The following is a 25,997-nucleotide window of genomic DNA, read 5'->3' on the forward strand; positions in this document are numbered from 1 at the left end:
CCTCCACTGCTCCTCTCCTCCCCCTCTCCTGTCCTCCACAGCCTGTCATGCCCCCGTTTGCAGTTTCTCTTTTTGTTTCCCCCCTTCGTTTCCCGCCCTCTGTTTCCCCCTCTCTCAGTTGAGTCTGTCAGAATAGACCAGGTTTGAACGACCTCCTGTCCTCAGGAACCTGTCTGTCTGCACACTGTAGTCTGTCCTGCTGTTTTATACATGCTTGGTGTTGGCAGTCAAATACAAAACACACCAAATGGCACAAATGTATCACTATAATAGGGGTTGTCACTGTCTTCTCGTGATGGATAACAAACACGATCATTCAAAAGCTGTTATTCATATGCGTCAATCTTCCCAATATCCTCTTTGTCCAGCCAAAATAATTGCACTCTCTAACGTCTTTGATAGCAGTACGCAGTGAGGGACATTCCCTAACTTCCTGTCTGTTGTGACTTGTTCTCCCTCCTCAGGCCCTTAACGGTTTTGTCCTGGTCATCACTGCAGAGGGGATCATATTCTACTCCTCTCACACCATTCAGGATTACCTGGGATTCCACCAAGTAAGTCTCTGCTGCTGATCACAGGGCTCGCAGCCACTCAAACCCACTGACACACACACCATACACGCCATACATCACACACACACACACACACACTGCCGCTCAAACACGCACAGCAGAGAGAGGAGGATTGGGCCTGGCTACAGAGCTGCAGCATGGCGCAGAGGGAGTCTGGAGGTTAGATTAACCCTGGCCTAGGCCAAGCCATTTGGACAACAACATGACTCTGCCCTCATTCTATTTATGGCACGACCCAGGGAGTGCTGTGACACTGACTGAAAACTATAGTCCTACAGGTTTTTGTGCCAAACCAAATCTAGCGCACCAGATTCTAGCGCACCAGATTTCTAGTTATAATTGGGGTGGGAGTGAAAACCTACAGGAGGGTATCGCTCCAGGAACAGGGTTGGAGAGCCCTCTAATACACTCCACTGTATCCTGCCCCCCTTCTTTTCCCCAACAGTTGCAGCCAGAATGAAGGTGAAAACAAATATGCTACTGTACGGTGCCAACCTTCACCCAACACCGCCTTGTGTCCTTTCCTGCCCTTTGGCCCCACCTCCGGCCCCCTCCGTTCCCTAGTCTTGCCCTCTCTGCCCTCTGGTACCCAGCCCTGCTCTGTGCTAAGCGCTTTAGCTTGTTTGATTCAGGATTTCCACTGGATAAGAGTTTGATAACCCCGTCCAGAGAGGTCAAACGCAGGTTAATCATTTAATAAGAGCTGATCTATAGCATATTTAATCACATACCTCTATAAGCATGCATACTGTCTGTCCTACATTTCTTTAATTCATTTAACCCCCAGCAGCTGATTAACCGCTCTAATAGCCTTATTTATTCAGGTTGGATCGGTTTTTGATAACATCCATGCTTGCGTACACAGTTGAGCTAAGCTGTATTAGCAATTATTAACACCCCCTAAAGCTCTCTTTCTCTTTCCTTCTCTTTTTTCCTCTCTCTCTCTCTTTCCTTCTCTTTTCCTCTCTCTCTCGCCTTCTCTCTCTCTTTCCTTTTCTCTCTCTCTCTCTCTCCCTCTAGCTCTCGCTTTCTTTCTCTCTGTGGTCATCAGTTAGAGGCTGCTGAGGGGAGGACGGCTCACAATGGCTGGAAAGGAGCAAATGGAATGGCGTCAAATGTATTTGATACCATTCCCTGAAGTCCGCTCCAGCCATTACCACGAGCCCGTCCTCCCCAATTAAGGTGCCATCAACCTACTGTGGTGTGCAGTACTGCTGTACAATGGCTTGCGAAAGTATTCACCCCCTTGGCATTTTTTCTATTTTGTTGCCTTACAACCTGGAATTAAAATTTATTTTTGGGGGGGTTTGTATCATTTGATTTTCACAACATACCTACCACTTTGAAGATACAAAATATTTTTTATTGTGAAACAAACAAGAAATAAGACAAAAAACTGGAGCGTGCATAACTATTCACCCCCCCAAAGTCAATACTTTGTAGAGCCACCTTTTGCAGCAATTACAGCTGCAAGTCTCTTGGAGTATGTCTCTATAAGCTTGGTACATCTAGCCACTGGGATTTTTGCCCATTCTTCAAGGCAAAACTGCTCCAGCTCCTTCAAGTTGGATGGGTTCCACTGGTGTACAGCAATCTTTAAGTCATACCACAGATTCTCAATTGGATTGAGGTCTGGGCTTTGACTAGGCCATTCCAAGACATTTAAATGTTTCCCCTTAAACCACTCGAGTGTTGCTTTAGCAGTATGCTTAGGGTCATTGTCCTGCTGGAAGGTGAACCTCTGTCCCAGTCTCAAATCTCTGGAAGACTGAAACGGGTTTCCCTCAAGAATTTCCCTGTATTTAGCACCATCCATCATTCCTTCAATTCTGACCAGTTTCCCAGTCCCTGCCATATGAAAAACATCCCCACAGTATGATGATGCCACCACCATGCTTCACTGTGGGGATGGTGTTCTCGGGGTGATGAAAGGTGTTGGGTTTGCGCCAGACATAGCGTTTTCCTTGATGGCCAAAAAGCTCCATTTTAGTCTCATCTGACCAGAGTACCTTCTTCCATATGTTTGGGGAGTCTCCCACATGCCTTTTGGCGAACACCAAATGTGTTTGCTTATTTTGTTCTTTAAGCAATGGCTTTTTTCTGTCCACTCTTCCGTAAAGCCCAGCTCTGTGGAGTGTACGACATAAAGTGGTCCTATGGACAGATACTCCAATCTCTGCTGTGGAGCTTTGCAGCTCCTTCAGGGTTATCTTTGGTCTCTTTGTTGCCTCTCTGATTAATGCCCTCCTTGCCTGGTCCGTGAGTTTCGGTGGGCGGCCCTCTCTTGGAAAGTTTGTTGTAGTGCCATATTCTTTCCATTTTTTAATAATGGATTTAATGGTGCTCCTTGGGATGTTCAAAGTTTTGTGGATATGTTTTTATAACCCAACCCTGATCTGTACTTCTCCACAACTTTGTCCCTGACCTGTTTGGAGAGCTCCTTGGTCTTCATAGTGTCGCTTGCTAGGTGGTGCCCCTTGCTTAGTGGTGTTGTGGACTCGGTGGCCTATCAGATCAGGTGTATATATACTGAGATTATGTGACAGATCATGTGACAATTAGATTGCACACAGGTGGGTTTAATTTAACATAATTGTATGACTCCTGAAGGTAATTGGTTGCACCAGATCTTATTTAGGGGCTTCATAGCAAAGGGGGTGAATGGATATGTACGCACCACTTTTCCGTTTTTTATTGTTTAGAATTTTTTGAAACAAGTAATTTTTTTCATTTCAATTCACCAATTTTGACTATTTTGTGTATGGCCATTACATGAAATCCAAATATAAATCCATTTAAGTTGCAGGTTGTAATGAAACAAAATAGGAAAAATGCAAAGGGGGTGGAATACTTTTGCAAGGCACTGTAACTACAAGCTGCTGTAGAAGAAATGTTCCCACAGTGTGAGCCACACCTCTCAGGCCTTGTTTCATTTCAACAACCATCACTTCACATCTACAGCACTGACCGAAATCCTTTTGGATGTGGCTGCCTGTTGTGGAGCTGTGTGTATGGTAATGAGAAGTAGCACTGAGATGCTAGTGTGATACGGAACCTCAGGCTGTGCTGTGTCCATGTCACCACTCTCTGTGTCCATGTCACCACTCTCTGAGGTGGTCAGCTCATGCCCTAACCTTCCTCCTCAGTGCAAGCCCACAAAACAAGGGCTCGAGTGTGTGTGTGTGTGTGTGTGTGTGTGTGTGTGTGTGTGTGTGTGTGTGTGTGTGTGTGTGTGTGTGTGTGTGTGTGTGTGTGTGTGTATCATCTTACTGATTCTACAGGAGTGAATTCAATTGTGTGTAGGTTATTTTTCAGGAAGTCAGACAATAGTTCCCAGTCCTATGTGTTGGTACACGTGACTGTTCCGAAGACCTCTCTCTTTCTCTCCTTGTTCCAGACGGACGTGATGCACCAGAGTGTGTTTGATCTGATCCACACTGAGGACCAGCAGGAGTTTAGGAGGAACCTGCACTGGGCTCTCAACCCCCCGGCCGTGCCCCAGCAGGTGGAGTCACCCCCAGGTCAGTCTAACACTACCCCCTTTTATGCCGGGCCGACGCATTTTCACAAAGCTTTCCAAGCCCACTGTGAGCCTTTCACATTACTAGCTAGCGATGTATGTTTGATGCTCTGTTGCAAATTTACAGATGGCATATATATGCCATACTGAAATTGAACTTGTGGAAGGGGCTGAGGTGAACTACTAGCAGAAAAAACTAAAGATAAAAAGGAGATGCCAGTTTGATGCTTTGTTTCAGTATGATAGTTAGTCGAATTGAAGTCGTCGTTTAACTTTAAAGTGACACACACATTCAGTGACAGTATACACCATACTGGTTGACGTTCACTACTAGCAGAAAAAAAAAACATGAAAACATGATCAAACGAAGAACTGCAATGAGTCAGCCTGAAGTCACTCACACCCAATGGGTTAACTTTTCCCTAAAAACAGCTGACCCCAATTTCCCCAGCTGAGCTCTGTGCAGAGAGGGACAGAGGAAGAGCATGGAGAGAGAGAGAGAGAGAGAGAGAGAGAGAGAGAGAGAGAAAGAGAGAGAGAGGAGGAGAGAGAGTAGAGAAGATGGAGAGAGGGAGGTGACCTTTATCAGGCACTCCATGACTTTGAGAGTAAATGTTAGAACACACACAGCCGTCTGTTTTAATTAGGCAGGGGTTAACGCTAGCTAGCGTAGCGTTACCATGGTACTTTAGAACAGGCACGGAATGGAGAGAGGGAGGGACAGACTGGAGCTACACACCCACATGCACATACACACACTCACCAAACATACCGTAGTGTGGGAGCATCGGAACCCTGTTAAACTCTGTTGAACAGACATATTAATAGACCACAAATGAAGTAGCCATTGAATATAGTGATTTGACTTTGTCCTTGTCCTGATTCTATTCCTCAGATGGAAAACCAGTCCCCAGCTCGTCCCTGGTGACCTATAACCCCGACCAGCTGCCTCCAGAGAACTCCTCCTTCCTGGAAAGGAACTTCGTCTGTCGCTTCCGCTGTCTCCTCGACAACTCCTCTGGCTTCCTGGTTTGTAACCAATCATATTCCTCCTCTCTCAACCTCATACACACAGGAGTACTGGAGACTGACATGTCTCCTTTTGGGAATATTTTTCTTGCAATTATGTTTGAGCTCATGTTAGAGATTTGCCCTCCATTGAAGACAGCCATTGTTGGACTTATGGTCTGTGTATGCATGTATATAAGGAAGAAGGCGTGTAAGTGTCTGTGCGTGCGAGCGTCCTTACTTTCGTGTGTACTGCACTCTTGCTTGCGTGCCTACATCTACAAGTGTGTGTGTGTGTCAGATCACACCTCAGCTTTATTAGAAGAGAGTGTTCCTGCCTACTTTGCCACTGTGACTGTGTCCCATGACTGTACTGAGGGAAGCTGAGCCGTACAAGAACAAAGGCCTGGGAATACCCAGATACTTCTAGTCTGGCTCCTGGCGTGGAGTGTCCCGACTCCCGCCAGAGAGCCCCAGAGGCAGGCTCTTTACAGGACTACTGAACCCCCCCCCCCCCCCCTTATCCCTACCCTCTCCTTCCTTTCGCCACTTCTCCGTCAGCATCCCAGCATCCCAGCACTCTGAGGCCAAAGGAGACTATTTTCTCCCAGCTACAGTAGCTAGAGAGCCATAGAGAGCCTATTAGCCTGGTCAGCATGGGGTCGTACCACTTCAGACCACGGCGGGATCAGAAGCCACTATCCACCCTCAGTAATCCGTCTTAAAGAGCCACAGGGTCGTGGGGGAAAAGGGCTTTCAATCTGCCCTCCAGAGGAGGAGAGCACCCAGAGAGGAATTTGCTTAGTAGTCAGAGTAGCTCGAGGACTCCCAAAGGACTCAATCTTCTCCTCAGACTAAAGGAGAAGATTTGTATGTGTGTGTGTGTGTGTGTGTGTGTGTGTGTGTGTGTGTGTGTGTGTGTGTGTGTGTGTGTGTGTGGCACATTGACGTGGCTAGAACACAGTAACATACAAGTAAATGTATTGATGTAGGGGCCTACAGGATAGTCCGTGTGCAGTTAGAAAAGCATACTCAGAAAGCTGTGAGGGATATCTGCCTGTGCTTGCTGTTAAAGCTGGCATGCAGGGCTCGTGGTGGTGGTGTGGGTGTGTCATAGTGGGAGACCGTAGCATGACCCCCTCGCCCCCTCCGCTCCTCCTAGCCTCTCCATCTCACCAGTACAGATCGGTACCATGCAGAGTAGCGGGGGGCAGGTGGTTGGGGATGGGAGGGGAGGGGGAAGGGAAGAAGAAAGGAGAGTAAGATCGGGGTACTTCTCAACTTTGTGGAGGTCATTTGCGTGAGCGGTAAGCCCAGGGTCTGGCTCGGACTAATTTCCATAGCATTGTTTTGGTAATCCTATTGCTATTTGAGGGTAGATTCTTGACATTATTGCACCTCGCCTTATGCCCAGAAGGATCAATGTACAAGTGCTAGGGGGAGATGGGAGGAGAGGGCTATAAGACCCACCACACCATACTGGCCTCGCATGAGAGGATACGGGCCGAGAGTAGAGGAGGAGGAGAAATAGGAAAAAGGGAGAGCAGAGGAGGGGTGGAGAGAGTTAGGGAGAGGATAGTTGGGAGGACGAGGCCCAACTTAAACTCGTCAAGAAGAAGAAAGAAATGAATTCCAATTACCATTCTCATAAACTTTGTGTACCATTTCTATCTCATCTTTGAATTGTTGATGTAATCACTACAGAGGACGCAGAGCAGAGGACAAAGTATCCAGTTACATTACAGTACTTTGGTGTTTTATCCCTTCCTTGCATGTTCTCTAATCTTCAATTACTACCGTCTCCCCTCAAGGCCCCCTCAGCCTTGTACAAGCTTGTATCCCAAATGACACCCTATCCCCTATATAAGTGCACTACTTTTGCCACAGCCCTATAAACCCTTGTCAAAATCAGTGTGCTAAATTGGGAATAGGGTGCCATTTAGGACGCAGGCCAAGTCTCATCTGGGGTCATCAGTTCCCTCCTAAACATCATGTTCCTATTATATGAGGGTTATTACATACAGCATGTTGTATTGTATCTGACTCTAGTAGAAGGATAATGAACAAGTTAATTGAATCCTTTTTGCTTTTCCTCATTTTGCTGAAGTACTGTGAACTCTAATTACATTCGCCCTCGAGCATTCAGCTGTTATAGAAAGTAAAAGAGATGCATTAATAATAATGTTCTTTTTTTTTCTCCCCATTCTTGTTTTTATAAATCGGACAATATTCAACATGACATTGTTCATTATAATAATGCCTGTCGTCTCGATCTCAAACACACAAGTCCTTGCATGGTTTTTGTTGTCGTTAGAATCCGTCAGCTAGTAGGCCATGAAATCTTAGGAGGCTACCGTTTGGCTCAGGAAAAAGCCATTTCTTCCTGTGAGAATGTCTTGCTTCGACATTCACTCATGTGAAACGTTGTCTGAATAAAGATTGCACTGGAGACTGACTTTGAGCAGGAGACACAATCCCATCAATATTCCAGTAGGAGATTCAAGCTGTCACACAAATCAAGCTCAAAGAATTCTGCTTTTGCTGGTTTGACAGTTACATGTCCCGGTGAATTGACACACGTACAGTAGTTTCATTAGTTCATCCTGGTCGTCTGTGCTGGAATCTCTCGTGACACGCTGTTAGCTGACCAGCGCATGCAATATTTCTTTCTGGTTGCGTGATCATTTGTAACCTAGTAGTAGCAAGTCCAGACCTTCATTACATAAACAGAAGGTATGTTCCCCAACCAGAACCAAATGTTGCGTGCTGGCCATTTAAACGAGAGACTAGGTCATTTGTACTGCTGTAGTAGCGTTCTATTCAACTACAGCCCTTCATTACAATAACAGAAGATCCAGTATGTTCCTGACCTGAAGGTCCAGTATGTTCCTGACCTGAAGGTCCAGTATGTTCCTGACCTGAAGGTCCAGTATGTTCCAGACCTGAAGGTCCAGTATGTTCCAGACCTGAAGGTCCAGTATGTTCCAGACCTGAAGGTCCAGTATGTTCCAGACCTGAAGGTCCAGTATGTTCCTGACCTGAAGGTCCAGTATGTTCCTGACCTGAAGGTCCAGTATGTTTCAGACCTGAAGGTCCAGTATGTTCCAGACCTGAAGGTCCAGTATGTTCCAGACCTGAAGGTCCAGTATGTTCCAGACATGAAGGTCCAGTATGTTCCTGACCTGAAGGTCCAGTATGTTCCAGACATGAAGGTCCAGTATGTTCCTGACCTGAAGGTCCAGTATGTTCCTAACCTGCAGCTTAAGCAGAAATCCACAGGACAGGCGGGAACTCAAAAATACCGTCCCAGCTCCTAGTAATTACTCAAAGCCAATTAGCTCTACGTCCTGACGTTTTAACAGGGACAGAAGAAGAAGTTCCCTTTCATTAGCTCCATGACACACTGTCAGGAGAGGGACTGATGTGTTACCGTGGAAACAGGCCACGGAGAAGGAAAAGAACATAACATAGCTCTCTAAGTATCTTCTCCGATGCGTCCTGTCCTGTCCTGTCATGTCACACAAAGAGCTCAGAGCGAGCCTGACACTGACATGTCACATTTCGGTTACTTACTATGAATGTAAATAAGTATTTCTGCCCCCCCCCCCCCCCAGCGAACCGTGCGACCTGTGTGCTCTGCTGTTCTGAATTGTTTGTTATCAAGGTGTACCACGCATCTACGTGATGGAGATAGATGGATGGTTCTACTGTAGTGTGTGGATGTGCATGTGTGTATTAATGTAATGTACACTGTCCCTCTGGGCTCTTGCAGGCAGGGGAGGAGGAGGGTCTGAAAGTTTTATCAGTCCAAAAGCCACATGCAAAGGCTTCCCTAGCTTTTCTAATTAGCAATTTGATGAGCAGGGTTATGGCCTACTGAGTTATGGCTGGGGATGACAGGGGATCTTGTATGTTTACAGTGTGATCGAAGGGCCCCCAGGCCTCAGCCAGACTAGCGAGGGACAGAGAGACAGGCTAAAAGACAGGCTCAGCCATTAAGACTGGTCTCTCTCTCTCCATCTTCCGCTCTCTCTCCCTCTCTTATCTGTCTCTCTCTCCCTCTCTCTCTCTCGCTATCACTCTCTGTCTCTCTCTGTCTTTGTGTGTCTCTCTCTCTCTCCTTTCTAGAGGTGACTGTTGTAAATAATGCTGAATGCGTGCGACAGGGTGAAACGAAACAGGCACTCTGAGTGGAGTTGGGAGAAGTGAGCACATGTGATATCATTTTCATTGTCACAAAGGCAGCAGAGGAATATGTTATGCAATTGAATGGGAGAGCGAGGAGAGAGTCCTAGTCTCTCTCTAGTCTAGACTGCTGTGGTTGGCTAAGGAAGATTATTTGAAGCATTCACTCTCTCCTGACACTCCTCAGCTCTCTTTACAGCATACAAATGAATAACATCCCCACTGTAGTATACAAACAGATATAAATAGCAAGCCTGACTGACACAGAGCTCTATTACATTTTTAAACGGTTTAGTTTTACAGGGGTATTGCTCATTCAACCTCTCACTGAAGGTGCAACGACTGTGAACCAAACGCTATTCCTCTAACGTGAGTCTGCACGATTTGAAGATAGAAAATCATTCAAACCTACTCGTTTCGATTTTATTATTTGGCATACTTTTATCCATCGATAAAGAGAACATGCTTAGTGTTTGCCATGTGTATCCTGTGTTGAAGTTATAATAGTCATTTCTATCTATATATATATCTCTCTCTGACTTCCCAAACTGTTAAAAAATAAAGATTGAGGTCCTGGAAACTACATGACTATGATGCAATAAAGGAAAGATGGCACGCCAGAATTGCATTTGACGCTACATCACTTATGACATCACAAACGAGTCTGTTCCGGGAATTTAAACACGTGACAGCTGTTCATTCCCCTGTCATTCTGTGTTCTTGAGCTAGCTTCGATACGTGTGAATTAGGTCCAAAATCTCCAAAATGAATTCTTTCTATGTCGGTGACCTCCACCAAAACGTCACCGAGGCAGACCTAAACAAGATGTTTAGTGAGGCCGGACCAATCTTTTCTGTCCGTGTATGTAGGGATCGGGTTACACATCGTTCCTTCGGGTACGCCTACGTTAACTTCTATCAACCAGACGATGCTGAGCGCGCCCTGCTCATGTTCAGCAATGAAATGCTTGAAGGAAGATATCTGCGCATCATGAGGTCTGATCCTGACCGTACCCTGAGGAAGAGTGGGGTGGGAAACATCTTCATCAGGAACCTGGACAAGAAGTGTAACAAACAAAAACCTTTACGAGACCTTCTCAGCATTTGGAGACATCTACTCTAGCAAGGTAGTTTGTGACGAGAATGGCCATTCCAAGGGTTATGGTTATATTCAATACAAGACCCAGGAGCCTGCTGATAGAGCCATCGAGAAATTAAATGGCATGTTAATGGGTAACGAAAAGTGTTTATCGAGCGCTTTAAGTCACGCAAAGAGCGAGAGGAGGTACTTGGAGCCAAGGCCAGAGAGTTCAACAATGTGTTTGTCAAGAATCTTGGCAGAGACGTGAACGATGAGAAACTGATGGAGCTTTTTGGAAAATATGGACCGACCGTTAGTGTCAAGGTTATGAAATGGGATAACGGGAAGTCAAGTGGGTTCGGTTTTGTTTGCTTCGAGAGGCATGAGGATGCACAGAGAGCCGTGAACGAGATGAGCAGGAAGGAGCTAAACGGGAGGCTGATATATGTAGGCCGTGCCCAGAAGAAAGCAGAGCGCCAGACGTTGCTGAAACTCAAGTTTGGGCAGAAGAAGCCTGACCCCAAGGCCAAATACAGAGGTATAAATATATTTGTAAAGAACCTGGATGATGCCTTTGATGATCACCGTTTAAGGAAGGAGTTTTCTGCATTCGGAACAATCATCAGCGCCAAGGTGATGACGGAGAGCGGCCGCGGCAAAGGCTTTGGCTTTGTTTCCCTCTCCTTCCCCGAGGAGGCCACCAAGGCTGTGACGGAGATGAATGGCCGTATCGTGGGCACCAAGCCGCTTTACGTGGCCCTGGCTCAGAGCAAGGAACAGCGCCAACAATACCTGGCAGACAGGTACAAGCAGAGGATGGTCAGTGTCATGGCAGTGCCCAACCCCATCATCAACTCCTACCAGCTTCCTATTCCACAGGTAAATCCAAACAAGAGTCCATGCAGACAATAATATATCCAACTTGGACATGAGTAATGAACATTTTATTGAGAAATGCTAACTTCGAATTCCATATAGCCTTTTATTCCAATGTGTACATTCCACAGGCCCAGTCCCATGCAGCTGCCTACTACTTCAGCAATCAACTGGCCCAGCTGAGTTCCAGCCCTGGCGTGATGCCCGTGCAGCGGATAGCCACTCAGGCCTTGGGCCATCGCCCACATCATCCTGCCAGTGCAGATGCAGCCACTGCCATGAGCAAGCCTCAGTACAAGTATATGTGATAGAATTAAATGTGCCTTAAAAAAATACTTAAGTACAGTACCATAAAGTGTACCAGCAATCAATATGCTCATCATTCATCTGAGTGTGAGCTCTATTGATGTCTAAGCAGTTTGATTGTTGATGTCTAGGAAATCCTATATGTGGAACATACAGCCAGCTTCTTATTCATGAACAAGCGTGACTGAAGTAAGTTTTGTTGTGCTCGTGAATCATTTCTCATATCTTCCCTCTTTCAGGAATTCAACATTCGCAGCTGGCGATGGCGTACACAATAATTCCTCTGCTCCCCACGGCAGTCCATATTTAAGGCCTGGAGCCTCACCAAGCTAAAGCCGGACAGAAATCTGTCCCAAACACTGGAGCTTGAAGCCAAAAGAGGGACAGGGTCCTTCAAACTTCCATCACAGAATAAGAAAGAAAAATTTGAACAAAATGTATATTTTACAGTAAAGGCCCAGTGCAGTCAAAATTATGTTTCCTGTGTTTTGTGTCATAACATCTGATGAAACTAAGACTGTAAAAGTATGAAAACATTTATCAGTGTTATTTCCTAATAGTTGCTGGTTGAAAATACAATCTACGCAGAACCTTGTAATCAGCAGGTTTTGCATGGGTGGAGTTATAGCCTGCCTGGTGACATCAGCTAGACCTTGAAAAAATGTTGAGGTCTGAAAAAAGGTGAATATGAGTTTCCTTTGTTTTACTTCTTTTTACTGTGTTTGTGTGTTGCTGACATGAGTCGGGCTCATGGTCGCTCATGGTCTCATGATGGGGAAGCCCTGCCTGCGACTTCATAATCAGTGTCGGCCCATGGCCCAAAAGGGAGTTTCCTCTTTGTCTAATGGTTAAGATGTTGGTTTCTCCTGTGGTAGACCCTTGTTCAGATCCCGCCCGTGACATTAACTGTCTCGTGCATGGACAAGATAGCTGAGTAGTTTGAAACTGAAGACTGGCTGAAATATAATTTCAAACACACCGATACACACACCATCTTGGTAGTGTTGATCTCCAGGCCCTTGTTGAGTTGGTCCTGCAGGTTCGACATGATGGTGTGTTGCTCGGCACCCTGTAGACACTTGGCTATTCCACCAGCCCATAGCACTGCTCCACGATCAGAGGGACAAGCTGGGGGAGGGAGGGACAGTGACTTAAGGGATGGAAAGTTGCCAAAACACTGTTCTTCAAAACGCACACTGTTTTGATCCATCAGTGTGTCTCCCTCCGGGATGAAACAAATCTCGGCACATCTTAAAGGCCATCAATGGGACGACAGGCCTAAATACTGCACAGTACATCCATGTCTTACAGTAGCTGCACCGCTCTACACCAGACCTGGGTTCAATTAGTATCCATTTTCTTTCGAATACTTTCAGCTTTTCGATTTCGTCTGACAGATGTGCAGGGTTGGCACTTTTGAAACTATTCCATTGGCACCAGACAAGCTCAGTCAAGTGCACAAATACAAGTACTATTTAAATACTACTATTTTATTTTATTATTTTCAAACTAGTAATAAAATAGTATACTTTTAGTATTTACTAATAGTATTTTCTACTACTACTATATGGTAACCTGCCTAATTGACTACCGACCCGTAGAACTCACGTCTGCAGCCATGAAATGCTTTGAAAGGCTGGTCGAGGCTCACATCAACACCATAATCCCAGAAATCCTAGACCCACTCCAATTTGCATACCGCCCCAACAGATCCACCTGGACAAAAGGAACACCGATGTGAAAATGCTATACATTGACATTCTGCTCAGTGTTCAACACCATAGTGCCCTCAAAGCTCATCACTAAGCTAAGGACCCTGGGACTAAACACCTCCCTCTGCAACTGGATCCTGGACTTCCTGACGGGCCGCCCCCAGGTGGTAAGGGTAGGTAACAACACATCCGCCATGCTGATCCTCAACACAGGGGCCCCTCCGGGGTGCGTGCTCAGTCCCCTCCTGTACTCTCTGTTCACTCATGACTGCACGGCCAGGCATGACTCCGACACCATCATTAAGTTTGCCGATGACACAACAGTGGTAGGCCTGATCACCGACAACAATGAGACAGCCTATAGGGAGGAGGTCAGACACCTGACCGTGTGGTGCAAGGACAACAACCTCTCCCTCAACGTGATCAAGACAAAGGAGATGATTGTGGACTACAGGAAAAAGAGGACCGAGCACGCCCCCATTCTCATCGACGGGGCTGTAGTGGAGCAGGTTGAGAGCTTCAAGTTCCTTGGCGTCCACATCACCAACAAACTAAATGGTCCAAGCACACCAAGACAGTCGTGAGGAGGGCACGACAAAACCTATTCCCCCTCAGAAGACTGAAAAGATTTGACATGGGTCCTTAGATCCTCAAAAGGTTTTACAGCTGCACCATCAAGAGCATCCTGACGGGTTGCATCACTGCCTGGTATGGCAACTGCTCGGCCTCCGACCGCAAGGCCCTGCAGAGGGTAGTGCATATGACCCAGTGCATCACCGGGGCCAAGCTTCCTGCCATCCAGGACCTCTATGCCAGGCGTGTCAGAGGAAGGTCCTAAAAATTGTCAAAGACTCCAGCCACCCTAGTCATAGACTGTTCTCTCTGCTACCACACGGCAAGCGGTACACGGAGCGCCAAGTCTAGGTCCAAGAGGCTTCTAAACAGCTTCTACCCCCAAGCCATAAGACTCCTGAACATCTAATCAAATGGCTACCCAGACTATTTGCATTGCCCCCCGCTACTCTCTGTTACTATCTATGCATAGGCACTTTAATAACTCCACATTCATGTACATATTACCTCAATTACCTCAACACTGGTACCTCCGCACATTGACTCTGTACTGGTACCCCCTGTATATAGCCCCGCTATTGTTATTTTACTGCTGCTCTTTAATTATTTGTTATTCTTATCTCTTACTTTTTGTTAGGTATTTTCTTAAAACTGCCTTGTTTAAGGGCTTGTAAGTAAGCATTTCACTGTAAGGTCTACACCTGTTGTATTCGGCACATGTGACAAATACAATGTGATTTCATTTGATTTGATACTGTCGTGTCACGTTGCTATCCTCCCAAGTCTCATTCATTACTTGACTATTGGTTTCTGAACAAATACTGTATGAGAAAGCCTGGACCAACTAGCTCTTTGTTTTTTCTCCCCAGGCCCTGACCCTCCAGGGCCGTCTGAAGTTCCTGCATGGCCAGAACTGCCGGCTGGATGACGGCTGCAACGTGCCTCCCCAGCTGGCCCTGTTTGCCATCGCTACCCCCCTCCAGCCTCCATCCATCCTGGAGATCAGGACCAAGAACATGATCTTCAGGACCAAACACAAGCTGGACTTCACCCCCATGGCCTGCGACGCCAAGTATGCCCACACTATTCAGTCTTACTTCACATTATGATGGAATGTTGTTAAAGTTCAAATTCCAGCGGTTATAGCTGATTGAATTAACGTCATAAAAACAGAATTTGTTGTATTCTGGTTGTAATGACGTAATTTCAACCAGTTTTGCCTGCGGGGGTGTTGCTAGGAAGTTTGTTACTGTGAAGAGCAATTTCTTGTCATATGGCTATAATATGTTTGAAGTAGTGGTAATTCAAACATGTTTTCACTGCCATTGATGTCCTATTGTATAACAGTCTTGCAATGATTATTCTGCCTATATTCTGTCTCTAATAAAAAACTAAAAAGTGTTTTAAGTGAGAATAGTCTGAAGCCGAAAAAGAAAGGAAGCCGAAAAAGAAAGGAAATTCACGAGCACCAGAATGCCTATTCCGCCCATGCTCTACTAAGGTTTTCCAGCACACAGCTTTGACCTACTATAATAGCTATGTTGGTATTGTACTTCAAACTATGTGTAGGCAGGTTGAATAGGATTCAAACCTTCTCAAACAGCCTAATTCATAATCTTAGAGGTGGTGCTTCCACAATATTGTGATTTGTACCACATGCAAGGTAAAGTATTTGATTCTTCACACACCACAGTGAGAAGGTCTCATGCTACCTTTTCATGCTTTTTGTAATAAAATGAAAGCAAGCTTTGCTTTTATACTTACAAGACCATCAGGCTTCATTGAGCTGTTTCGTCTTGTAGTAATGTGGTGTATGCCTGTATTTGCTAAAACCTTTATTTTAGCAAAACATGTCTTTAAAAATAAATTATCATAATAACATCCTTTTTTGGTCTGTAAGTGGCCAACATAGCAACAGGTGGTGTGTTGGACTAGTAGCTCAGATAGAGCCTGTCTGCATGCCTGATTTCTGTAACCGTTAGCTTACCTGTGTAACATTGACATAAGCTCGGAACCAATTGTGTTATATATATTTATATATATTTTTTAATTTTATTTCCATGGTTTTTACACTGGAAGGTGATTACGCAACATTATAAAACAACATTATAATTAAGCAATAAGACCCGAGGCGGGGGTGGTATATGGCCAATATACCACGGCTAAGGGCTGTTCTTTTGCACAACGTAATGCGAAGTGCCTGGATACAGCCCTTAGCTGTGGTATATTGGTCATGTACCACAAACCCCTGAGGGTTACCAACGTAATTAGAAGAGTAAAAATAAATGTTTTGTCATACCCGTGGTATACGGCGTTCAGACAATCAGTATTCAGGGCTCAAATCACCCAGTTTATAATAGAGCATAACACATGCTCTCCTTGTGAACCCTCACAATGTCATGCGTTTTATAATTTTTTTTTATTGATAACATTCCAGCTTATACTCCTACTTATCATTGCTCAACGCAAATTGGCAAGAGCAAGGAAACAAAGACTCAAGCAAATATTTACTATGCGATAACACAATGTAGCGGGCTAGATGACTACAGGAGCACAAAATATGAATGAGCTGTTCTCAATGGAAGGGTTCTGAAAAATAATTTCTCGCCAAGGCGAGGTGTGACCATGAATATATCATAGTCATCCACCTCGGTGGAAACGACTTGGGACACATACAGGGGACAGCCCTGGTGCGTCAGACGCGAGCTGATTAGGAGGTAGTCATCCAAATGTTCCCAGGACAACGGTGGTCTACTCTGTCATCACACAGTGGAGGAGTTGTATGTTTCAGTGGGAGGAGAACATCAACAAACACATAGAGATGGCCCGGCGCTCTGTCAACCAGCTGGTGTTTGCATTTCTCTGTTACAGGCACAATCAGCCACTTTGTCATAAATCACAATGTCCCTGGGCAGTACCGTAGGGCAGGGTTTGGTCCCCCCCCCCCCCCCCGATGCAAGTTTAGTTTTTTGCCCTAGCACTACACAGCTGATTAAAATAATCAAAGCTTGATGATGAGTTGGTTATTTGAATCATCTGTGTAGTGCTTAGGCAAAAACCAAGGGAGGGATGGCGTGCATCTCACGAATGAGTGCAACAACCTCTTCCTTGAGAGTGAGAGCTGATCTCTCCTACGTTCTAGCAAGACGTACGCAGTAGTACACACTACCCCACTCACTGCCACTTGCCTCTCCACGAACCCAAGGTTATTTTAAGAACCACCTAATAAATGTAAATAAGGTTGTGTGTGTCGGGAGGGGACTGTCAAAACTATAAATGAAAGAATGGTCTAAATATGACCTAATGAATTTGCAATATGTACGATATGTTAGCTAGGTGGCTAACGTTTTCTAGGCTAGGGGTTAGGGTTAAGGTTAGGAGTGAGGTTAAAGGGTTTTAAGGTTATGGGAAGGGTTAGCTAACATGTTAAGTAGTTGCAAAGTAGCTAAAAAGTAGTAAGTAGTTGCAAAGTTGGTAGTTAGCTAAAATGCTAAAGTTGTCCATGATGAGCTTCAAACTACTTTTGAGTTGCTAGACATCCTTGTTATACGCCCATCCTTCCACCCGACCTACCACCCTCGAGACTTTTCCTATTTCTGAAGTAAATCTCTATTTGTGATGGCATGTTATAGAAGGATCCAGACACTTTTTTGTGATTTGGTATGTTTTTGAGAACATGCCATTTACATGAAAAACAGAGATTTAGGAAAAGTCTCCTTTAAGTAACCTTCTGTCTGATGTAACCATACCAAACGTAAAATAACACTTATTTCAGTGTGCCGGATTTACATTTACTATGTTACGTATAGTCTATGAGACTGACTGGCACACAGCAATGATTATTTTGTTGTTTTAACCTGGTGCAGCGTGTGGAGCCCCCTGACTACGTTTTACTTGTGGATGGCGATTTAAGATTTTCTGTGAACACACAGAAAAGTTATTTGACACTGTGTGCACGCATTTGGATTATAAGTGTCAATACGGCAGGAGAGGCAGTTTATGCCGGAGCTGGAATTTATTCGACAAGTGTTTGAAACAGCGATGCTGTCAGTCTGTTAACCTCTATGGGACCCCTTCCCGTTCTCATCCCGTTAACGGGATTGCTTAACAAGATAGCATGGCGTGAAATTCAAAACAGCAAAAATCGAATAATTTCAATTTCTCAAACAATCAACTATTTTACACCATTTGAAAGATAAACATCTCCTTAATCCAACCACATTGTCCGATTTCAAAGAGGCTTTACGGCGAAAGCATAAAGTTAGATTATGTTAGGACAGTACATAGACAAAAAATTACACACAGCCATTTTCAATGCAAGGACAGGCGTCACCAAAAGCAGAAAACCAGCTGACAATCTTCATCAGATGACACTCCTAGGACATTATGTTAGACAATACATGCATTTTTTGTTCTATCAAGTTCATATTTATATCCAAAAACAGCATTTTACATTGGCGCGTGACGTTCAGGAAATGTATTTCCCCCAAAACTGCCGGTGAATCAGCACTACAATTTACAAAAATACTCGTCATAAACGTTGATAAAATATTAAACTGTTATTCAAAGAATTACGTCTCCTGAATGCAACCACATTGACAGATTTCAAAATAACTTTACTGGGAAAGCACACTTTGCAATAATCTGAGTACTGTGCTCAGAAAAATACACTACGCAATACAGATAGCCGCCATTTTGGAGTCATCTAAATGCATAAATAGCATTAGAAATATTCACTTATCTTTAATAATCTTCATCAGAAGGCACTTCCAGGTATCCCAGGTCCACAACAAATGTTGTTTTGTTTGATAAAGTTCATAATTTATGTCCAAATAACTCCATGTTGATAGCATGTTCAGTAAGCTAGGACACGTGAGGAAAGTGTCACGACGAAAAGTAAAAAAAAAATCTATTTACGTTCGTTCAAACATGTCAAATGTTGTGTAGCATCAATCTTTAGGGCCTTTATAACGTGAAACTTCAGTAATATTCCAACCGGACCCATGCATTGTCTTGAAAAATGTTTTGGAACAGAGCTACCTCTCGCATGAATGCGCGCCAATGAACTGACATCCTCCCCTGGGTTACCAACTTCCCAGCCTTCTCATTCGGTCTCTGTTCATCATAGACGCCTCAAACAACTTTCTAAAGACTGTTGACATCTAGTGGAAGCCTTAGGAAGTGCAAAATGAATCCTTAGTCACTGTGTGTTCGATTGGCAATGACTTGAATAACCTACAGGCAGCAGATTTTTCATTTCCTGGTTGTATTTTTCTCAGGTTTTTGCCCGCCATATGAGTTCTGTTATACTCACAGACACCATTCAAACAGTTTTAGAAACTTCAGAGTGTTTTCTATCCAAATCTACTAATAATATGCATATTCTAGTTTTTGGGCCAGAGTAGTAACCTGTTTAAATTGGGTACGTTTTTCATCCGGCCATGAAAATACTGCCCCCTACCCCAACAGGTTTTAAGCATGCACAACTGAGATTCTGTTTACGTGTGTGTTTGGGGTTCAACCATTTACTATATGCGGTTCAACATAACTAATTTACTGTTTCTTAACAAATCAATTTATTTTCTTGGCTATGGTTTGTGTTGTGGTCTTGGTTGTTCTTAGTCGAGGAAATGTAGTGTAGCTAATTGCAGTGTTTACCTTGTCTGAAATCTGGCTAACGTTACCTCGTTACCGTAGCTTGGTCTGTACAATGCAAATGAATGTGATTAGAGGGGTATTTTTCACAACATTTGGTGGTTTTAAACTTAACGTAACTAACTTTAACTATCTAGTTATGATATATCGTGGTGCAAGAACTGACCATACACGTTAGTCATACGTTGGCTAAGGTTACTTCGCTAGATTCATTTAATTGGCTGCCAAGGACGCTCGCTAGTTTATTTGTACTCCAATTAACTGTTACACGCAAGTGTTTAGGTCAGCAGTTTACACATGATGACTTTAGCCTTATGTGAAAAACCCTACTTGGCACAATATAGCTAGCTAGCTTTCATCACTTGTTGGTTGGCTAACTTACCTTGCCAATGTTAGCTCTCATCTGACTGGTATAATGTTACGTTAGCTAGCTAGCTACCTATATAAACAAAACCACATTCATTGGCTAGCTACCTGTATTTGCCTGTTCGTTAGCTAGTTAGCTTTCAGCGGACTGGTGTTAGCTAGCTACTGGACTTTGTACAAGTAACTTAAGCTACCTAGCTAATCAAAATATCCGTTTGCATTCATTAATGAACCTTAGCTTGAATAGCAGCATATAGCTAGCTATATATACATTAGCCTGGGTTTGCAGCTGTGTTGCCGAGCAACCAACCCAGTGTTGTGAGTTTCGGATTAAAAAGATGTTAGCGTTGTCAGCTATAAAAATGTAGATCGTTGTTTCTTAACAGACGGAAATGTGCAAGTGAGAGAGAGACATTATACACTATACAAACTGATGCACCTACAAATTTAGTCAATCCGGCGTTTTTTAAGCCCAATAGTCACTTAATGGAGTCTTTAGTCTTGTTTTAATCCAACGTCTTGAATTTGAGCTAGGTTGGCGTAATAAATTATTTTAAAACTCAATTGCTAACTGCCCTGTTAAAAAAATCTGTTATGTGGTTTTCGGTAATGGACGAACGGCTCACGACGAGAGGCGGGGAGTGTGTTGTGCACCTACAAGTTGATTTGGAATTTTCTTAAGAGATTTGTGTCATATTGGCTTACATATGATGATAGGCAGATTTGAATTTAACACTGAGCTTCAACCAGTTGTCTATTATAGGCATTATTGTCTCGTCTATAATAATGGTGTTTTTGTGAATCTTATTGCATTGCAGGGGGAAGATCGTGCTGGGCTACACTGAGGCTGAGCTCCGGGTCCGAGGCTCTGGATACCAGTTTATCCATGCAGCTGATATGCTCTACTGTGCTGAGAACCACGTCCGCAGTAAGGCTTTTACTATGATGTCTCTACCTTTTTAAAAATAATGGAATATTCCAAATAGCATTGGTTTAGAACAGTACCTTGACAATTAAACTTGATGTACACTACATGGCCAAAAGTATGTGGACACCTGCTCGTCGAACATCTCATTCCAATATCCTGGGCATTCATATGGAGTTGGTTCCCCCTTTGCTACTATAACAGCCTCCACTGTTCTGGGAGGCTTTCCAACAGATGTTGGAACATTGCTGCAGGGTCTTGCTTCCGTTCAGCCACAAGAGCATTAGTGAGGTCGGACACTGATCAGTCGGCGTTCCAATTCATCCCAAAGATGGATTTGAGTTCAGAGCTATGTGCAGGCCAGTCAAGTTCTTCCACACCGATCTCAACAAACCATTTCTGTATGGACCCCTCTTTGTGCACAGGGGCATTGTCATGCTGTAACAGGAAAGGGAACTTTTGTGAAACATCACAGCACAGTTGAAAAATATATGGCAAATGGAAATAAAAAATGGATGGTGTTAAGAGAGATGGGAGGAGTTGAGTGGAGCTGAAGGGTGGGATTAAAAACAACAAGATAACTTGTCAAATATGCTGTGTCCGTAAAATGTATATAGGTTCAGCACTTTTGTGAAACTATATAGCAAAATAGAAATCAAACTGGATGAGCTTCAGCGGTAGATGGGAGGGGTTGATGGTAGCTGAAGGATAGGATGGAAAACAAACAAAAAATAACTATTGTAAAATACATTGTGTCTGAAAGATGTACAGTACCAGTCAAAAGTTTGGACACACCTACTCATTCAAGGTTTTTCTTTATTTTTACTATTTTTTACATTGTAGAATAATAGTGAAGACATCAAAACTATGAAATGACACCAGAAAAGTGTTAAACAAATCAAAATATATTTGAGATTCTTCAATGTAGCCACCCTTTGCCTTGATGACAGCTTTGCACACTCTTGGCATTCTCTCAACCACCTTCACCTGGAATGCTTTTCCAATATTCTTGAAGGAGTTCCCACATATGCTGAGCACTTGTTGGCTGCTTTTCCTTCACTCTGCGGTCCAACCCATCTCAATGGGCTTGAGGTCAGGTGTTTGTGGAGGCCAGGTCATCTGATGTAGCTCTCCATCTTGGTTAAATAGCCCTTACACAGCCTGGAGGTGTGTTGGGTCATTGTCCTGTTGAAAAACAAATGATAGTCCCACTAAGCGCAAACCAGATGCGATGGTGTATCGCTGCAGAATGCTGTGGTAGCCATGCTGGTTAAGTATGCCTTAAATTCTAAATAAATAATTGACAGTGTCACCAGCAAAGCACTATCACACCACCTCCTCCATGCTTCGCGGTGGGAACCACTCATGCGGAGATCATCCATTCATCTACTCTGCTTCTCACAAAGACACGGTGGTTCGAACCAAAACTCTCAAATTTGGACTCATCAGACCAAAGGACAGATTTCCACTGGTCTAATGTCCATTGCTTGTGTTTCTTGGCCCAAGCAAGTCTCTTCTTATTGGTGTCCTTAAGTAGTGGTTTCTTTGCAGGAATTCGACCATGAAGGCCTGATTCACAGTCTCTTCTGAACAGATGCGGTTGAGATGTCTGTTACTTGAAATATGTGAAGCATTTATTTGGTCTGCATTTTCTGAGTCTGGTACCTCTAATGAACTTATCTTCTGCAGCAGAGGTAACTCTGGGTTTTCCTTTCCAGTGGTGGTCCTCATGAGAGCCAGTTTCATCATAGCGCTTGATCGTTTTTGCAACTGCATTTGAAGAAACTTTGAAATTTCTTGACATTTTCTGGATTGACTGACCTTCATTTCTTAAAGTAATGATGGACTGTCGTTTCTCTTTTGCTTATTTGAGCTGTTCTTGCCATGATATGGACTTGGTCTTTTACCAAATAGGGCTTTCTTCTGTATACCACCCCTACCATGTCACAACACAACTGATTGTCTCAAACGCATTAAGAAGGAAAGAAATTCCACAAATTAACATTTAAGAAGGCACACCTGTTAATTGAAATGCGTTTCAGATGACTACCTCATGAAGCTGGTTGAGAGAATGCAAAGGCTGGCTACTTTGAAGAATCTCAAATATGAAATATATTTAGATTTGTTTAACACTTTTTTTTGTTACTACATAATTCCATGTGTTATTTCCTTGTTTTGATGTCTTCACTATTATACTACAATGTAGAAATTCGTAAAAATAAAGAAAAACCCTTGAATGAGTAGCTGTGTCCAAACTTTTGACTGGTACTGAATATAGTATACTGCTCAAAAAAATAAAGGGAACACTTAAACAACACAATGTAACTCCAAGTGAATCACACTTCTGTGAAATCAAACTGTCCACTTAGGAAGCAACACTGATTGACAATACATTTCACATGCTGTTGTGCAAATGGAATAGACAACAGGTGGAAATTATAGGCAATTAGCAAGACACCCCCAATAAAGGAGTGGTTCTGCAGGTGGGGACCACAGACCACTTCTCAGTTCCTATGCTTCCTGGCTGAAGTTTTGGTCACTTTTGAATGCTGGCGGTGCTTTCACTCTAGTGGTAGCATGAGACGGAGTCTACAACCCACACAAGTGGCTCAGGTAGTGCAGCTCATCCAGGATGGCACATCAATGCGAGCTGTGGCAAGAAGGTTTGCTGTGTCTGTCAGCGTAGTGTCCAGAGCATGGAGGCGCTACCAGGAGACAGGCCAGTACATCAGGAGACGTGGAGGAGGCCGTAGGAGGGCAACAACCCAGCAGCAGGACCGCTACCTCCGCCTTTGTGCAAGGAAGAGCAGGAGGAGCACTGCCAGAGCCCTGCAAAATGACCTCCAGCAGGCCACAAATGTGCATGTGTCTGCTCAAACGGTCAGAAACAGACTCCATGAGGGTGGTATGAGGGCCCGACGTCCACAGGTGGGGGTTGTGCTTACAGCCCAACACCGTGCAGGACGTTTGGCATTTGCCAGAGAACACCAAGATTGGCAAATTCGCCACTGGCGCCCTGTGCTCTTCACAGATGAAAGCAGGTTCACACTGAGCACATGTGACAGTCTGGAGATGCCATGGAGAACGTTCTGCTGCCTGCAACATCCTCCAGCATGACCGGTTTGGCGGTGGGTCAGTCATGGTGTGGGGTGGCATTTCTTTGGGGACCGCACAGCCCTCCATGTGCTCGCCAGAGGTAGCCTGACTGCCATTAGGTACCGAGATGAGATCCTCAGACCCCTTGTGAGACCATATGCTGCTGCGGTTGGCCCTGGGTTCCTCCTAATGCAAGACAATGCTAGACCTCATGTGGCTGGAGTGTGTCAGCAGTTCCTGCAAGAGGAAGGCATTGATGCTATGGACTGGCCCGCCCGTTCCCCAGACCTGAATCCAATTGAGCACATCTGGGACCTAATGTCTCGCTCAATCCACCAATGCCACATTGCACCACAGACTGTCCAGCAGTTGGCGGATGCTTCAGTCCAGGTCTGGGAGGAGATCCCTCAGGAGACCATCCGCCACCTCATCAGGAGCATGCCCAGGCGTTGTAGGGAGGTCATACAGGCACGTGGAGGCCACACACGCTACTGAGCCTCATTTTGACTTCTTTTAAGGACATTACATCAAAGTTGGATCAGCCTGTAGTGTGGTTTTCCACTTTAATTTTGAGTGTGACTCCAAATCCAGACCTCCATGGGTTGATAAATTGGATTTCCATTGATTATTTTTGTGTGATTTTGTTGTCAGCACATTCAACTATGTAAAGAAAAAAGTATTTAATAAGATTATTTCATTCATTCAGATCTAGGATGTGTTATTTTAGTGTTCCCTTTATTTTTTTGAGCAGTGTATAAATAAGCTGGAAGTAGAAGCCTAGGTGGTGTTGTCCATTAGTTTACTCCAATTAGGAGAGGGGTGGTAGGGTCAGGGCAAAATAATAAAGGAAAATATATTTGTAAAATATGTGTGTGTGTGTGTATATATATATATATATATATATATATATATATATATATATATATATATATATATATATATATATATATATATATATATATATACACAAAAAATATATGGGGGATTGGAAATCATGCAGACAATTAAATTGATGGAATCTACAATCTATCTGCAATATTGAAGCTGATCTACCCCAACATTTTTTTTAATAAAAAAAAATATATATGGAAAGAGCCTTCCCCAAACGTTGAAGCACGGACTCGTCTAGAATGTCATTGTATGGATTTCCTTAAGCTGGAACTAAGGGGCCTAGCCTGAACCATGTAAAACAGCCCCAGACCATTATTTATCCTCCACCAAACTGTACAGGTGACACGATGCATTGGGTCAGGTAGCGTTCTCCTGGCATCCACCAAAACCCAGATTCGTCCGTCGGACTCCCAGCTGGTGAAGCGTGATTCACCACTCCAGAGAACGTAATTCCACTGCTCCAGAGTCCAATGGCAGTGAGCTTTACAACACTCCAGCCGACGCTTGGCATGGTGATCTTAGGCTTGTGTGCGGCTGCTCGGCCATGGAAACCCATTTCATGAAGCTCCCGACAAACAGTTCTTGTGCTGACGTTGCTTCCAGAGGCAGTTTGGAACTCGGTAATGAGTGTTGCAACCGAGGACAGACGATTTTTACGCGCTTCAGCACTCGCCAGTCCCATCTGTGAGCTTGTGTGGCCTACCACTTTGCGGCTGAGCCGTTGTTGCTCCTAGATGTTTCCACTTCACAATAACAGCATTTACAGTTGACCGGGGCAGCTCAAGCAGGGCAGAAATGTGACGAACTTAGAAAGATGGCATCCTGTGACGGTGCCACTTTGAAAGTCACTGAGCTCTTCAGTAGGGGCTATTCTACAGACATTGTTTGTCTATGGAGATTGCATGGCTGTGTGTTCGATTTTATACACCTGTCAGCAACGGGTGTGGCTGAAATAGCCAAATCCATTCATTTGAATGGGTGTCCACATACACTACATAAGTATATTAGTACTACATAGAGCTATCTAATTATATTTCTGTGTAGTAAGCGGTCTCTCCCACATGAGTGGGAGAGACCGAGACCTATTACAGTAGCATATAAACACAATGACCCTGTTCTAACCATGCATCACTACTCTCCATACTGCTCTTTACAGCTCAGTGGTTGATGGCAAATATAACTCCATCTCTCTAAGTTTACAATGTCACTTCCCCTTCCATCTCTCTGAGTTT

At 44.2% G+C, this 25,997-nt stretch overlaps 1 protein-coding gene and 1 pseudogene across 1 annotated transcript in view; both read left to right on the top strand.

The window, feature by feature from the left end:
* Nucleotides 1-25,997, top strand: part of ahr1b (aryl hydrocarbon receptor 1b) — a 73,669-nt gene that overhangs the window by 38,369 nt on the left and 9,303 nt on the right. Inside the window, exons 5-9 of the mRNA XM_014151584.3 lie at nt 465-554; nt 3,970-4,093; nt 4,988-5,121; nt 14,702-14,904; nt 20,672-20,781. Coding sequence (XP_014007059.1) covers nt 465-554; nt 3,970-4,093; nt 4,988-5,121; nt 14,702-14,904; nt 20,672-20,781 — 661 coding nt within the window. The remainder of the gene's footprint in view (nt 1-464; nt 555-3,969; nt 4,094-4,987; nt 5,122-14,701; nt 14,905-20,671; nt 20,782-25,997) is intronic.
* Nucleotides 8,806-11,286, top strand: LOC106575219 (polyadenylate-binding protein 1 pseudogene; annotated as a pseudogene).

This window comes from Salmo salar, chromosome 17 (assembly GCF_965601325.2).
Source record: "Salmo salar chromosome 17, fSalSal1, whole genome shotgun sequence".
NCBI lineage: Eukaryota > Metazoa > Chordata > Actinopteri > Salmoniformes > Salmonidae > Salmo > Salmo salar.